The sequence below is a fragment of the Pogona vitticeps genome, chromosome 11, assembly GCF_051106095.1.
Source record: "Pogona vitticeps strain Pit_001003342236 chromosome 11, PviZW2.1, whole genome shotgun sequence".
In the NCBI taxonomy this organism is placed as follows: domain Eukaryota; kingdom Metazoa; phylum Chordata; class Lepidosauria; order Squamata; family Agamidae; genus Pogona; species Pogona vitticeps.
Window position 1 is genome coordinate 1958919 of NC_135793.1, and position 15017 is coordinate 1973935.

A 15017-nucleotide genomic window follows, 5' to 3' on the forward strand; every position below is an offset into this window, starting at 1 on the left:
CCTTTTGATTCCTTTTATGTTTACCCTCCTTTTTTGGTCTGTCTTTTCAGAAGCCTGTGACATTTTATAGGCGGTGTTGGGGTGAAGAAAGGAATGGTCTTGGGATGGTCGGTCGCCACTGAACGCAAGACTTGCATGCAAGGCCCTCTTTCCACACTCCGTATCCTCACAACTGTGTGAGGGGAGCCAGGCAGAGACAGAGCGACAGGTCCCCATTCACCCCATGGTTGCATGGCTGAAGGGGACTTTGAACCCTGGTCTCTCATCTCCCAGTTCAACATCCTAAATACTACACCACGTTGGCTCATGTGGAGCAACACGAGTGTCTGTTTGCTCTTTCTCTCATGGGTAGAGGACAGCTACTCTCCCAGGGTCAATAAAGCACTGGCCATTTCGCATGCAATATGTAATTAATGGTTCACGTGTAGGTTTGACCTCCTTCATACAAACTTGCATCGCAGGGTTGGTGGGAGATAAAGGTGGAGGGGAGACTCTTTCCAGCTCTGGGCACTGCAGCATGTGCCGTGCTTGCATATTCTGTCCATGTCATTGCTCTTCTCTTGGGTTACCCCTTGTGCCAAACAACCTGCCACACTACCAGGAGCACTTTGGCTTGAGTTTGATTCTGTTGGAAAACACTTGGCAGATGCTCCTTCAGCCTTTTTGGGACTGTGCATCCTGATTACCTTACCTTGTGATGCCTGGACCTTTTCCCGGGGCAAAGCTCCCGCCTGCCTTGTCAACATCCCAGTGCATTCCATGGATCTTGCAAACTCCCATGGGTTAATTGTGGCTACCTTTTTCTCTCCCTTATCCATATGGAGCCACATGCAGCCAGAGATTTACAATTAGCACTGTTCCCAGATTGTAATCCTGCCACTCAGAAATGCTGATTTGTTGTTTTTCCCACATGCTAGTGCTTCTGTTGCAAGGATATGACTCTCTCTCTCTCTCTCTCTCTCTCTCTTTCTCTGCCATCATTCAAATAGCAAGCTCTTGCTGCTGAGGTCATTTAAGTCTTCCTCCGGTGAGCACACAATTCAGACATGTAGACATTATGCAGCTATTCTGGGAGTCTACCAGCCTGACTAGACATGTCCTCCTTTCACCACCTACCCCTGCAAAATAGAAAAAGAAAAAAAATCAATAAACAATACTTACGGATTTATTTTGTTTGTTTTATTTCTAATGCCTTTCTCTCCATGAAAGTAGTCACTGTAGTCTGATATGGACCCTACTGAGAACAGGATGGCTAGGATTCGTCCAGATGGAAGTGTGGTGTAGACACGGACATGATGCTAATGCTGAACAAGTGAGATTTTGCACAGTGTTGCAGTATATTCTTGCCAATATCTGGAAGAACTATTTTTGAAACGACAATTCCCATAGCTAGTTTGGGAATTCTAGGTGTTGTGGTTCAAAGACAAGGATCTTTTTCACTCAGGAGGAGTGTTCCAGGGTTACAGCCGGCCATATGCCCTTCTCTAGCTCAGCCCATTTTCATACCTCTCCTGCGTTTCCTTCTCAGAGGAATCGTCAACATTTTGTAGCTGCAGAGCGATCAGAAATATCCTCGTCCTTTGACTCCTAGGTTGCCCAAAGAATGTCATGATCAATCCCCTTCTGGTTGCTCAGTAGCCTGGCCCTAATCCATTCCACGTTCACTACTACCTGAGCTCGTTGTTCTTACAGGCAATGAAGCAATAGGTCTGACTTCAGCAAGCATCTCTGAACTACATAAATGCTTGTTTTGGATGGTGAAAACTGTAAATACTTCGGACTGTCAATCCCAGCTGCTTGGGGATTCTTGGAGTTGTCGCCAAAAGATGGCACATTTCTGGAGCTCTGAAATGTTCATGACAGAAGTGGTTTTTCCCTCCCGTTTGCTCGAGATAATCGGAAGGAAGGATAGACCAGCTCAAGATGGGAACTGCTTGTATTTTTAGACTACAGCTCCCAGAACTGCATAGCCAACGTAGCCCTGGCCATGCCCAAGAAAACAAGCATTCCCACCCTGCCCCCAACTGTTAGTGTTGTAAAATAGAAAAGCTCCTTGGATGCTATGCCGCTGATTTTATTGCAAAAGGAACTTGCTGAGTGGCCTGAACCTTTTTCCTAGAGAACCAGCATAGCTTCTTCAAACCATCCTCCCAGCATTGGGGCTGCAGCTCTTATCAGCTCCGGTCAGTGTGGACAAAGGGATGTGATGATGGAATTCGTCATGTAGAACTGTTGGAGAGTAACCAGTTGAGGAAGGCCAATTTACACACAAGAGACTCAATTTTTGTTTAATGAAACTAAACATTCAGGCATAGGGTAAGGAGTATCCTGCAGCTCTTTCTGGCAGTGGCTCTGATTAACGCGGAGCATAGATAATCAGAACTTCTAAACAACCGAAGACACAGCTTTTATTTTATCATTATTCTGCAACACACAAATGGAAATATATGGATTTTTATTGTTTCATGTTTGAGGTTTTGTTTCATCGAGAAATTGGCTCTATGGTTGTCCTATGTGAAGGAAACAGTAATGAATTAACTAGTATCACATATGCTGTGTTGATCAATTTATTACTTTGTGGCAGTGTTGCCTGTTTGGGCTTCCTTTCTCATTTGCCACTTGTTCCCTTTTACACACTGAGACATTTAACTAGTGCCTTGGGCTGAACCAGAATCATTTTAAGGAAACAATTAAGAGCCGAACAACTCAATATGCAAAAGCAAATATATCCCATGCAAGGTGATTGATGCCTTCCTATATATACTGAACCTCAACTCCGTTGTTGATTATTTCCTGCACTGAGGGTGGGAGGCAAGGGAAATAAAGAGGCAGAATTCATGGCTCTCAGCCTAGTTTAGAAAGAAAAAGGAATACACATTTTTAAAATACCTAGGTGTTTTTTTAAAGCCCTTAATGTACTACACACTTAATGGGGAGTGAATGTGGATGCATGGGGCAAGGATGCTGGGGGGGGGGGAAGTAGCGGGATATTTAGAGCCTTTTGCATCCTCCTGGTGGTCTAATTATAAGGCCACTGTGAGGCAGCCGCTTTCTAGTTCATCTGGCAACCTCCTACTCACCACCAACACAAAAGAAAGAAAGCGTGAATGCTGTGCTGAGAGACAGCTGATCACACTCTTCTGTGCAGAGTGTGTGTGTGCGTGCGTGCGTGCGTGCAGGGCTCTTTACCTGCTGCTTGTGGAAGGATAGCAAGGTTAAGCAGCACAGAGTGTCAAACCCAGCAGAGGAATCTCCCTGCAGCATGTGTAGCTTTTGGTGGTTTCCATCGGTTTTTAAACATGGAGGTGAGGCTTCTGCAGCTGAGGGAAGCTCGACAGGCACACTTTTAAGGTGGAGCCGAGCTTGGACTACAGCTCTTGGGAGGATACTGGGAGCTGTAGGCCAAAAAAGGGAAGTGTTTGCAAACTCCCATGCAAAGCATAGGTCTTCACTCCTCCAAGTGTCGTGGCGTGCATCATCCCCACAGATGGACGCAAGGCTACTGGCATAAAAAAAAGCTTTGCCCAGTATACTGTTGGCATTATGCGATCACAGAAGGGCAATTATGTCAATGATTCCTGCTATCTGATAGGTCCCATGTTGCATGCCCAGTCTGGCACTAGTTGTAAGATGCGTCATGTAACCAGTTCTTAAGATCAGTGATCCCACAGGGAGTGCGCTGGAACAGTGGAAAGCTTATGTGATTTCCCTTATGCTACGAACAGGATGCTGGCCTTTGTGTTAAATCTTTCAAGCATGGCAGAAACTGTATGCCAAATCCAACGCCTGCCTTCAAATTCTGGTACGTTATGGTGTGACTCCTTTTAAAGCGGCCATTTTAAAAGTGTTGAGGCTTTAATGTGTTGTAAGATAGATGCTTTTGAATTGTGGTGTTGGAGGAGGCTCTTGAGAGTCCCCTGGACTGCAAGGAGAACAAACCTATCTATTCTAAAGGAAATCAGGCCTGAGTGCCCACTGGAAGGTCCTGAAGCTGAGGCTCTAATACTTTGGCCATCTCATGAGAAGAGAAGACTCCCTGGAAAAGACCTTGATGTTGGGAAAGTGTGGGGGCAAGAGGAGAAGGGGACGACAGAGGACAAGATGGTTGGACAGGGTCATTGAAGCGACCAACATGAATTTGACCCAACTCCGGGCGGCAGTGGAAGGCAGGAGGGCCTGGTGTGCTCTGGTCCATGGGGTCATGAAGAGTCGGACACGACTAAAAGACTAAACAACAACAACAAGATGGATCTCTGAGCTAGGTCTCTGGCTGGGAGCCAGAGGCCGGGAGTTGAGTTCTCCACTGTGCCCCCTTGAGAGGGGCTGGCCTTGATGATCCACAGGGTCGTTTCTAGCTTTGCAGGTATAAGATGATGATTCCCAAGATTCTCTCAGACTGAACCTTGGGGGTTTCTTGTAGGAATGCCTTGGTTAGAGGTGCACCACTGCCTACACAGTCTAATCAGACACTGTTTAATTAAGATGGGGGGAATTAGAGGTTCTGGCATCTACAGCTGCATTTTACTGGCTGAATAACCACCCCATCCACTACCCACCCATGGACTCAACACTACAGTCACGTGTCCCATTGGTGATAACCAAGGATTTAACCAAACCTGGCTTCCTTGGGCACCAGGGAAGATATCCAGAGGGTTCCTGGCTATGTATGTGTGTGCTAGCAAGCTTTCATTCCCTTAAATGCTTTTGTGATTAACATGGTTACCAGGATTGAGGCACAGGAAGGGACTGGTAATGTCACGGGAGCCTAGTGTGGAACTTTGCCTTGTGAATCAGCATTTAAAGTATGACTGAACTCAATGTATTTTAAAGAGGCAATTAAATGATATGTCTTTATGTCTAATGATGACACCTTCAGCTAATTGGGTGAATTGCTAATGTGTAAATTTGTGCACACAGCTGGGTGGGAATTTAAAAAAACCCAACCCTCTAAGGCAAATCTGGCAAGTTGGTTATGTGTGAAAGGTAATGATAGAAAAGAGGTGATGGCTCCAATCCAAGCGACTACACATAGAAGCATTCAAGTATGCATTGGCCCCTTTAAAAGGCTCACATCACAGCATCCTCACTCTTTAGCTGAGAAAAGGGCATGGCAGGGACCTATCAAGCCTCCTTTTTTCCTCAGCAAGGTAGCAGGCAGATTTTGATTTTTAAAAAAAGGCTTTGTGTGCATTTAATGTATTTATTATTCCTGAATCAGATGTACACATAGTAGATTCATAAAATGTATATTATTATATTTGTATTAGAAGTATTTATTGGATTACATTTTTTTTTCACAAAGACGGATTCAGCTAACGGTATTATTAGAGAAGAGAACAATTAGAATACCAAACAAGCTCGAAGTATTTCTATTACGGTGGCCCAGATGTGACCCATTGCCTCTCCTCACTCTTTTTGTAGCCCTAAGAAATCATTGTGGTTCAAATCGTAGTGATGCCACTGGGAAATGTGGCACGAAAAGTCAAAAACAGATGGTCCTGACTGCACGATTTCCATCCTCGGTCTAAGTGGGCTGGGACACTACGACTCCCTTGCGCTTGCCTATGGCAAGCTGGACTGGTCATTTCCAGTAAGGGAAGATGTCATAACCAAGGGTGTCGGAGAATAAGCATTGCTAATGCAAGACTGTGGTCATTCTGTGCCCAGGACCATGGCCATGTACTAGGAAAACTGCTCCCGCACTGTGAACAATCCGTGCATTAATGCTGAGCTTCAGTGGTTTCCCAACAGAAGGGAGTGTTGGTTATGTTTCCCCAGGGTTTACTGGTTAGTCGTTGGTTCAGATCACGGGTTAGGGGAATAGAAGCAATCCCATCGCATTCTTGCAACAGGGAACATATTATACCCTCCCTCCGGATACAGAGTGACAGCACATCTGCCTGCCTTCAGAGGAAGCTCATGCCAATACCTTAGGATGGCCTTACAGAGGTGGATAATAATCCTTGCCCATATATATTGTATGGTAAATTGTGTCCCTCCTGAATGATCTCAGCCTGGGCACAGTGGTGAAAACACTCAATAGAAAAGTCTAGTTCTTTATTCTGACCCTCTGGAGGAGTCCATATAGAATCCCACTTTTCTACTTGCTTTTGATCTGAATAAAAAAATACAGTAAATGTCAAGATGGGCTAATTAATGTTCTTGATTTTAAGATTTCCAATGTCTGTAATTAATGTTTTTTGCACATGGACAGGCTGACTAGCTGCAGCAGAGCATGGAGTGAACAACTGGAGATTACATTGATGGATGACCAACAAGATAAGGATTGTGCCTCAGAAGACCAAGAAGCAATCCTGATTAATGGGGTGAAAGAGGATGGTAAGAAAATCTAATTATAGGAAGGGGTGCACCGCCAAGACTAAACTGCAAGCCAATACAGTGAGAGATCATGTTCAACGCTGGTTCCAAGGAAAGCCAATGGGTTCTGCTTGTAAAAACACTTGTGCTAATAATGAGAATATAAAGGCTTAGAATGGGAATTCCTTGCTTTTAAATTCTGTAAGCAGGACTTAAAGGCAGAACAGTTGGGGGTGAATGGACAAGTTATGAAAACGTTAAAAAAAACCCACATAACTTCTTCCTCTGATACTTTGTCTAAACGTTCTCTCAGGAGCCATGAAGGTTCCCTTTCACCATATTCATTTCCCTTCTTTATTTGGACCATTGCTAATCATTTAGATCCGGCACCTGATTCTAGGCCCCAATACCATGTTCCTAGAAGAAGGTACACAGACACTTTCAGCTTGTTTCATATTCATGTTCCTTCCCACAGCAGGTTCTGTCCAGGTTTACTCATAGTGGTTCTGCTGCAAAGTCTAAAGCAGTTGCTGTTTCACGGCTGTAGCCAGCAATGAAGCTTTTCCCACTTCATACCTCTAGATTCAGCACACCAAGCCCAGTCCATACAAAGAATCTAACTGAAGGAGCTTCATCCCTTTGCTCCTTGAGTTGGGCCTGGTATAGGTTCCACTTGTGTCCTTTTTATGGCCGGAAAATTATCTATTAACGTAAACAGATCAAACAGATCATCTGGGGGCAACAAAAATGGCAGGCAAAAGACTCTCAATATAAAGGGCAAAGGGCTAAAGGCCCACTAGATTCCAGGCCAGACTGGATGTCTCAAGAAAAAAAAGAGGCAGCTGCTAGGCAAGTATTGTACAGTCTGGCCCCAGGCATGACTAAACTTGTAACCAATCCATTCTATTAAGTACCTGAAAGCTGCACACGGCCATTTTTTTTATTTCCTGGGCATTACCGTTTACAAAGGCTAATCAACACCACAAAACGTATCCAGGCGAAGGATGTAACCGCTGTCTTCAAGTAGCTGAAGGGTTGTCACATCGAAAATAAGAGCAACCATGTTTTATGAAGCTCTGCAGAGTAGGATCTAAGAAAAAAAAAGATTCCAGTTAAAAATTAGGAACCATCTCCTGATGGCAGGAGCTATTCACCAAGGGGCATGAATTACGTCAGGTGGTGGAATCTCTGCCATTGTTTGTTTGTTTTTTAACGGAGGTTGGATAGCTATCTGCCAGCAATGCTTTAGTGGTAGATTTCTCCACTGGTAGGTGGTTAGACGGTCTTTTGGATCGCTTCTCATTCTAGAAGACTATGATTCAGTTATTCAGATGCCCAGATTGTAACTCGCCCTCCTTCTCTTCCTCTTCGCTCTTTCAGACTCGCATGACCTGGATGGCGACGAGAAGCCCTTGCGTGCTGCAGACGCGGCAGTTCCCTTCCCGGCCCTGACGGTGACGGTTCAGAAAGAAAGCCAAGGCTGCCACCGAGCCCAGCCGGCCCTGACTTCAAAGAAACCCTGTTGGCTGAGCCCTCCCTCTCCTCTGAGACTGGCCGATGTGCCTGATCACATTTCCGATGACTCCTCCTCTGTCCACGCCATTTCCCTAACATCGTGTGTCACAAAGGGCATGAGCACCTGGTCTCTGCCGGGCGACTGTGAGAAGGCTCCGTTCACCATGATGGAGCCCGGGAGCATCTCAGCACTCACCGGTGACTGCTTGATGCAGCCAAGCCGGACCTGCCTGGGCTGCTTTATTGAATCAAAGGACGGCATAGATGCAGAACCGGGAATAAGCCTGAAAGTAGGTGATATAAATAGGGATTATGACACCTGTTCCGTCTCTGATATAGGGATTCATTGCATGAGCACAGGAGAAAGCATGAGATATGGAGATCAACTGCTTTCAGACCAGCTTTTAAGCTTCCCGATGCATAAATCAAGAGCAGCAGACAAAAGAGATGCTGAGAAATCTGACAGTGATTCAGAGGACCCCACTCAGAAAAATTATTATGAGGGATTACTGTTAGACAAGTGCAATGGGGAGGAACCTTTATTAACAAATCCCAACCAGGAGTGGGGATATTTTGAATCTTTCATTAGTGAAAGTAAAATTGAGCTGCTGGACCTTTGCTCCAAAAACGAGCTTTCTGTAAATCTGTTTTCTGAGGAAGATGTGGATAATTACATGTTTGACGATGATGATTCAACCTTGGGAAGTGACGTCTGCTCCTTAAAGATCCGATACGAATCCTTCCAGGACAACGTGAGGGAGAAGACTGGGGCTCTAGCGCAAGAGGATGCCCAGTTTAACTTCTTCCCGAGTGTGTTCAGCGGATGCCCGAAGCGAGAAGGCAGAACAGCCTTGAAAAGGGGGCCGCGAGGGGCTGGAGATGCCTCCCAATTCAAATCTGAAGACAGCATCATTTGGGGGGAAGAAGAGGGAGACGGAGAGCGGGGAGAAGAGGAGGAGGAGGAAGAGGAGGAAGAGGAGGAGGTGGTGGAGGGTGAGAAAGTGGCCTTAAACAGATCTTGCACCAGTACTGAAGTGCTACAGTACATTGGTCCCAAAAGAAACCACTTCTTGGAAATCGTGAATTCCACGGAGGACTCTGGGGAATTCAGTGATGACAGCACCTGCACTGAATCTTCATTTGATGTGCTCCAGGATCTTAAGGATTGCAACAAGTACCTGCCCAGAGACCACTCTAGCTCTTTCATTCAACAAAACTACGGCCTGCGAGCAAAGAGGAAAGTGCGATACAGTGATGACTACCTGTATGACGTGGATTCCATCGAGAGTGAGAAGATTGTGGATAAGAAGGAGTGGATTCCAGATGGACCCAAGGAGGAGGATGACGACGAGTGGTGTCCAAAGAAGAGGCGAAAAGTTTCTCGCAAGGAACCCCCAGTCATCATCAAATATATCATCATCAACCGGTTCAAAGGGGAGAAGCACATGCTAGTTAAGCTCAGCAAAGTGGATGCCAGTGAGACGACAGTTACCTTGAGTGAGGAACTCTTGAGCAAATATGCCAAGCTGGCCCCGTTGAAGGCGTTCTGGCAGGAGAGGTGGCAGAGCCGCCTCAGCTTCCTCAAATCAGCGCTCTATCGCAAGCAAAGCTTCTATCTCAATGGCTCTGAGGTCTCCTTCCTGCCTCACCCACGGAAACGAAAGTGTAAACTAGCAAACAGGCACCGGATCCAGAGGATCAAGGCCATCGAGCAACCTGTGGGCAAGCCAGGCTCTTGCTCTTCAGATCCGAAGCAGATTTGCCGTAGGATTGGAGATGAGGTAGGAAGCTTGAAAGGCATGCAAGCCTTAGCCCTCACCACCCCTAGCTGTGCAAACGGTCTGCATTTGAGTGACATTGCCAGCCTCGTATCACCGAAATGCAAATTGCAAGACAGGGGATTTAAGGGCCCCGAGAGGAAGGTCTTGCGCAGAATTAAGTTCAAAAGTGAAGCCAGGTTGAAATGCAAACGCATGAAAGCTGCTGCCGCCGCCACTGCTGCCACTCCCCATCTTGCAGAAGCCTCCCTGGCCTTGGAGAACCAGGAGACTGCAACAAGTTTAAAGGACGAAAGTGTTCCTTGTGCTGCAGACGGCTCTCGCCTTTCCGAGTGCCAGGAGGATAAGGTTGCTAAAAATTCCTCATCGTTTCTACCCACCGCCACCTGCTCTTCAGACAAGCCTCCGCCATCTGCCAATCTTGCTGCTAATGTGCCCCTCATCCCTGGGGGGTATTTGCAGACATTGTTAGATGCCTCTGATTTGTCGAGCAGCACTGGCATCGCCTACTTCAGTCCTCAACCCCCTGAGCAGCAGCAGCAGCAACAGGACCCACTCCCCAGCCTCGTACAGGCAGACAAATCCTTCTGTCCTCTGCAGCCGGCTCAGAGCTGCATCCTGTCCCCACCTTCTGAATCAGAGCTGCAGCAGTCTCCGAGCCGTTTGGAAATTGAGCCGGGCAGCTTCGGAGGCATGTGGCCGGCTAGCAAAGGAGGCGGTAGCAACAGCCAGGAATTTGCAAGTGAGTTGCAAGAGGCTTCGGTGATGTCGGCGGCAGAGTTTGGTGGCTGCACAGGTACCGAGAACACCCCAGCCTCTGGATACAATCAAGTTAGTCTGAGTAGCAGCAAATTACTATACCAAAAAAAATACATGCCAGATAACCAGCAACTACCATCTGATGACTCTTACCAGTCCTGTAATTTTAGTAACAGAGAGGGGCATTTTCATTTCCAGAGAGCTACGCTCAGTACGGACGATGGGAGACTCGTTAGTTTTGATTCCGTGGGCTCTTTGTCGGTAAGTTCTAGCAATTACAGCTCCTTGAGTTTAAAGTCCTGTGAAAAGGATGGGGATGATGACATTGCCGACGATTTCTTGGCCCATTGTAGCCCCAAACTTGTGATTCAGCAAAGCATAGATGAAATTACACCTTTGAAGGAGTCAACCGATCTTTTAGATATTTCCAACTTCACACCTGATAAGTTCCGCCAGTCCTCCCTGTCTGAAATGTCTCCTCCAGACACCCCTAACCTTTCCCCGCAGATAGCTGGCTCAGAAAGCAAACCGCTAGGAAACATGAAATGTTTTCCCGATAATTCTCAAGCTGTGCTAAGCAATCCAGAGAAGGTCAAGTGGGGCTGTGGGGTTCTCCAGGCCCAAGACCAGGCAGATAATGGATTCACTTTAAATAATCACCAGTTTCAGTTCCATATGTTCAACGATGAGGATTCTGTCAGCCTCCTTGAAAAAAGTCCATGCCTGTCAACATTTAATGAGCCATCTGGCCAAATTAGCACCAATAGCAAAGTGTCAAAATCAAAGAGGAAAAGTTCGTCTAGTAAAAACGTGGGTACAAACCAAAGCCTTCCCCAGAAAAATGTTCGGAAAAAATCGCCCAAAGCCAACAAAGGGACTGAAAAGCCTCCAGGCAAGAATTCTAGGCAAGTGCCCAAATCAACAAGGAAGGGGAAAAATGCAGGTGGTATTAATGGGGAAAAGACTCCGAGTGTTGGGGGCAGAGTGGCACCCCCCTTAAGCAATTTAGCCTCAGCAACAAAAGTGTTGGCAGAATCCATTCGGCACGGCAGCCCCACCTCCATGCGGGTAGGGAAACATAACGGACTGCCCGGGGATTGGTCCCTGGGAAAAGACAGTGGCGGAGGCTGGTCGGAGACTGGCATCGGACATGCCAGCAGCCTCCTTGATGATGATCAAAGGGAATTTGAGGAGCCGTCCAATATTTTATCAAACATTGCATCTGGAATGGCAGATGTTCAGAGATTCATGATGGCCTCCATCGAACCTCTGTGGGGCCCTATTGGTCACAACAATGTCTCTGATCTCTTCCGGTCCCCGGAGTCAAACAGCCTGAAATTGAAAACTCTTAAGATTCTGGCAGGAACATCCCAGGAATCCAAGAAAAAGGTGAACGCCAATTCTCCGGGAACAGGGAAAAGTCACAAACCAGGAAGCAAAAACCTGAGCAAAACCAGCAGCCGAGCCACCTCGTGCGACCCTGGAGGACGCCCCAATTGTTCGACTGGGTATTCCACAGACATTCACTCTCCCTTTTTTGATAAAAGCTATAGTAACCTGAGCACTTTAGCCAAAAACGAGCCTACTCATAAAAAGCTGTATCGGCATAAATCCACTTCTAAGTCACTGAGGGATGAGAACTGTAAAGTGAAGCGAGCAGAACGTGAGCAGCCCCATAAAGACCCATCTGTGACAGCTTCATTTGAGAAACTGAGGTAATGCTGCACCAAACTGGCTGGAATGCACCCTTAACTTTCCTACTACCTGCTAAGCCCATTATTCCTCATTTTTTCCTTCCTGTGAAAGCGAGAGTTGCATGAAAGAGACATTCCCCTTTTACAGGTCTTTCTTTTTGGTTGTTGTTGTTGTTCTTGTTTTTGTTCTCAAAAAAAATGCATGCAAATACTTATTTCTTGCAAGCTACCTAAAAGAATGACCTTTTTTTAATTATTATTTTTCTGGCTTGGCTGGGGTTAAAAACAAACTAACAAGGCTACTTCTTTTTCTTGCTGTTTGGCTTCTTCAGTTTTTAATTCCTTTTATTTATTTTAAGGGTTAATTATGTGCTTTTTAAAAAAAAGGTTTCAGAAAAAGGAAAACAGACGTTTTTTGGAACATTTTGTAAAAAATTAAATACAAAAAAAAAGAGGTTATGCATCCAAAAAAAAAAGCCAAGATATCCAAACGAAAAGGGTCTTTAGTTAGTAGAATAACAACCCATTCCTAGCTGATTGCCATGTGGCTATTCTGTGTGCTTTCTAGCCCCCTCTGCTGTTTATATCCTAACCTGCACCATATAAAGCTTCATCTTCTCTATCCAAGTTAAGAGCATACGTGACTCCACACAAGCTAACTAAGATGGCATAAAATGTTTGGTTTTTCTGCAGGGAAACAGACTTCATTCTTCTTAAAGCAGAAACAGCATTTTTGGTTTTACCTGTATTTGAAGAAGAGACACCTTTTTCTAGAAAGACATTTGATGCTTGTTTGGGTTGTTTTTCTTTTCTTTTTAAAAAATCTTTGTTTATGCCCCCCTCTTTTACTTGCTCAAAAAGAAAAAAAATAACAATGCCTTGTAATATGTTGAAGTGTTAAGTGCTGAAATCAAAAGTTTGAAATTGTGGGACTTTTATTCTTTGGAAGCAAAACTAACATGGTATTCCCTGTGTTTCAAAAGTCGTACTGTTGTACAGTTGTTGATGCACTATTGTCTACAACAACCACACAAATTGTGCCAAACTCTGAACAAGTGTTGTACTGTACATATTTTTACATCTCTTATCAGCAATGGGTTGTGAGTGTTTTCTGGAGCTATTTTTTGCCTTTTGGTTTACTAAAAACATTCCAGGGATGTAATTAGTCACCCCATTGGAAATCACCACTATGAAAATGATGTTGATCACATACTACAAATGTACCAAAAGTTTTATGGACAAGACTACATATGCGTGCCAAATTGACTTACCTCATTTAATACATTTTGCCCCTGTGGCTCAAAAGGAGGCTGGGTCAGGAGGGTGGGAGAACTGTGATGTGGAAATTTGGAAAATGTTGGTGCCCTCTGGAAAGTATTGATCAAATATTTTTTAAAAAATCAGCCTAGGATTGCTGTTCTGCTGAAAGACTGAGAATATTTAACAGTGTCACTCAAGGTAAGTTTACTGGAAACTCAAGCAATTAAAAAAACACATCTGTTTTCTACCACCTGTTTTATTTAAAGCAAAAACTCTAACTGGAGATAATTTCAAGAGAACAGTTGTATTGTTGATACTTTGTATCAGTTTTCTATATTTTATAATGCAGCATGGGATAAATTCTAAAATTAGTGAGAAAAAATCAGAACTAACCCATTTCATATACACTGTATTGGAATTTCATTTTTAAGTGGTTTTGCCACCATTTTAAAAGCTTCTCCTGGCAGGAAAGACCATTGATCCAAGCTTTGGGGTTTTCTAATGTTTTAACCTCTGGTGTCAATATTGTTTGAAGGCTTGTAAAACAAAACAAAACCCACAAGTTTTTATTCTAACTATGAATTTATAGGTCGACTCTGCATCCTTCGACAGGGAGTGGAACGCCTGCTATTCTCATCGATTGGGGGCCAGAAAAATTGCTAGTAACAATAATAATAATGTGCTTTTCCAAGGAATTAATCAGTGTTGGCTGCTTAATGAAGGCCTTATTTCACTCCTTACAAGGGGAAAGGGGGAGGAAAAAAAGGATATTGCTTTTAATTTTTTCTGTCTACCTGAGCCTGTGCATTTTGCTGCTGATTTATTGTAAAAACTTGACAATGCAAGAGGCCTGCCAGCTTGGGAAGCCTTTGAGAATCCAAGGCAGAGAGATATTGTTAGGACTTCATGCGCTAGGAAACTGTAACATGGATGTGACTGGAGAACAGTTTGTTGAAAGAACACAAAGCATTCCAGGGACGGGGGACTAGCGTGACCAAATCCTCTTTCATTGCTTTCCCTGGGATGTAATCTGACTTCTCTTCTGGATTGTGCTCTTTGGGCTCCTGTATGTGTGCATGATGGGTATGGTTCCTTTTTCAAGCAGAAATATCTTCTCTCCTTAGCTTGGGGGGATGGCCCAAGCCCTCCTGCCACCTGAGGTGGGAGGAGCAGTTCAGTTCACAGCTGCCTCACTGAGCCTAACATTAATCTCTTCCCCCCCCCCATTCATGTAGACACAGAGCTCAACAGAGATGCTTCAGAAGCCTTTGTGTTGAGCAAGTGAAAGCAACTATTTTTCCACAGGAAAGAGCGCTCTGAGAAGTCAAAACGACAGAGGTTGCCTTGCTGAGAGCCTTTTTTCTTTCAATCAGAGATTAAGATGCTAATACTTGAAACTCAAGGCTGTTGGGCCATGAACTGAAAGCAATACACTTACCGAATCTAAACCATGAGGGTGAAGGGCTTGGCTGGCCTTTGGCTGCTCCTTGCTGGATTTCCAGGCACTTTGGTGGATCGTTACCTTACAGGAATAGTGGGGAGGGAAAATGTCATGCCCGGATGAGCCAGGGTAGACTTGCAGGTTAGACGGGCAAGAGGAGCATCCAGGTGCTGCCCGTAATGATTCTGGCTGCTGGCCTGAATTCCACTAAGCTGTGAATGCAGGTTGAAGTCAAAGAAGAGCCTTCTTTTT

The 15017-nt window shown here is 45.1% G+C and overlaps 2 protein-coding genes and 1 long non-coding RNA gene across 3 annotated transcripts in view; 1 reads left to right on the plus strand and 2 right to left on the minus strand.

Annotated features, from left to right (window-relative positions):
• NEXMIF (neurite extension and migration factor) overlaps nucleotides 1–12903 on the plus strand; it is an 82724-nt gene extending 69821 nt beyond the window's left edge. Inside the window, exons 3-4 of the mRNA XM_078380676.1 lie at nucleotides 6215–6339; nucleotides 7699–12903. Of these exons, the coding sequence (XP_078236802.1) occupies nucleotides 6264–6339; nucleotides 7699–12089 (4467 nt within the window). The 5' untranslated portion in view covers nucleotides 6215–6263 and the 3' untranslated portion in view covers nucleotides 12090–12903. The remainder of the gene's footprint in view (nucleotides 1–6214; nucleotides 6340–7698) is intronic.
• The window catches only part of LOC110074302 (uncharacterized), a 54165-nt gene that overhangs the window by 13361 nt on the left and 25787 nt on the right, over nucleotides 1–15017 (minus strand). The gene's annotated exons all lie outside the window — the stretch shown is intronic.
• LOC144584482 (uncharacterized) lies at nucleotides 894–13468 on the minus strand. Its single transcript, XR_013538748.1, has 2 exons — nucleotides 13336–13468; nucleotides 894–1118 (listed from the first exon to the last, which is right to left on the minus strand). It is a non-coding gene; the product is annotated as an uncharacterized LOC144584482 (long non-coding RNA).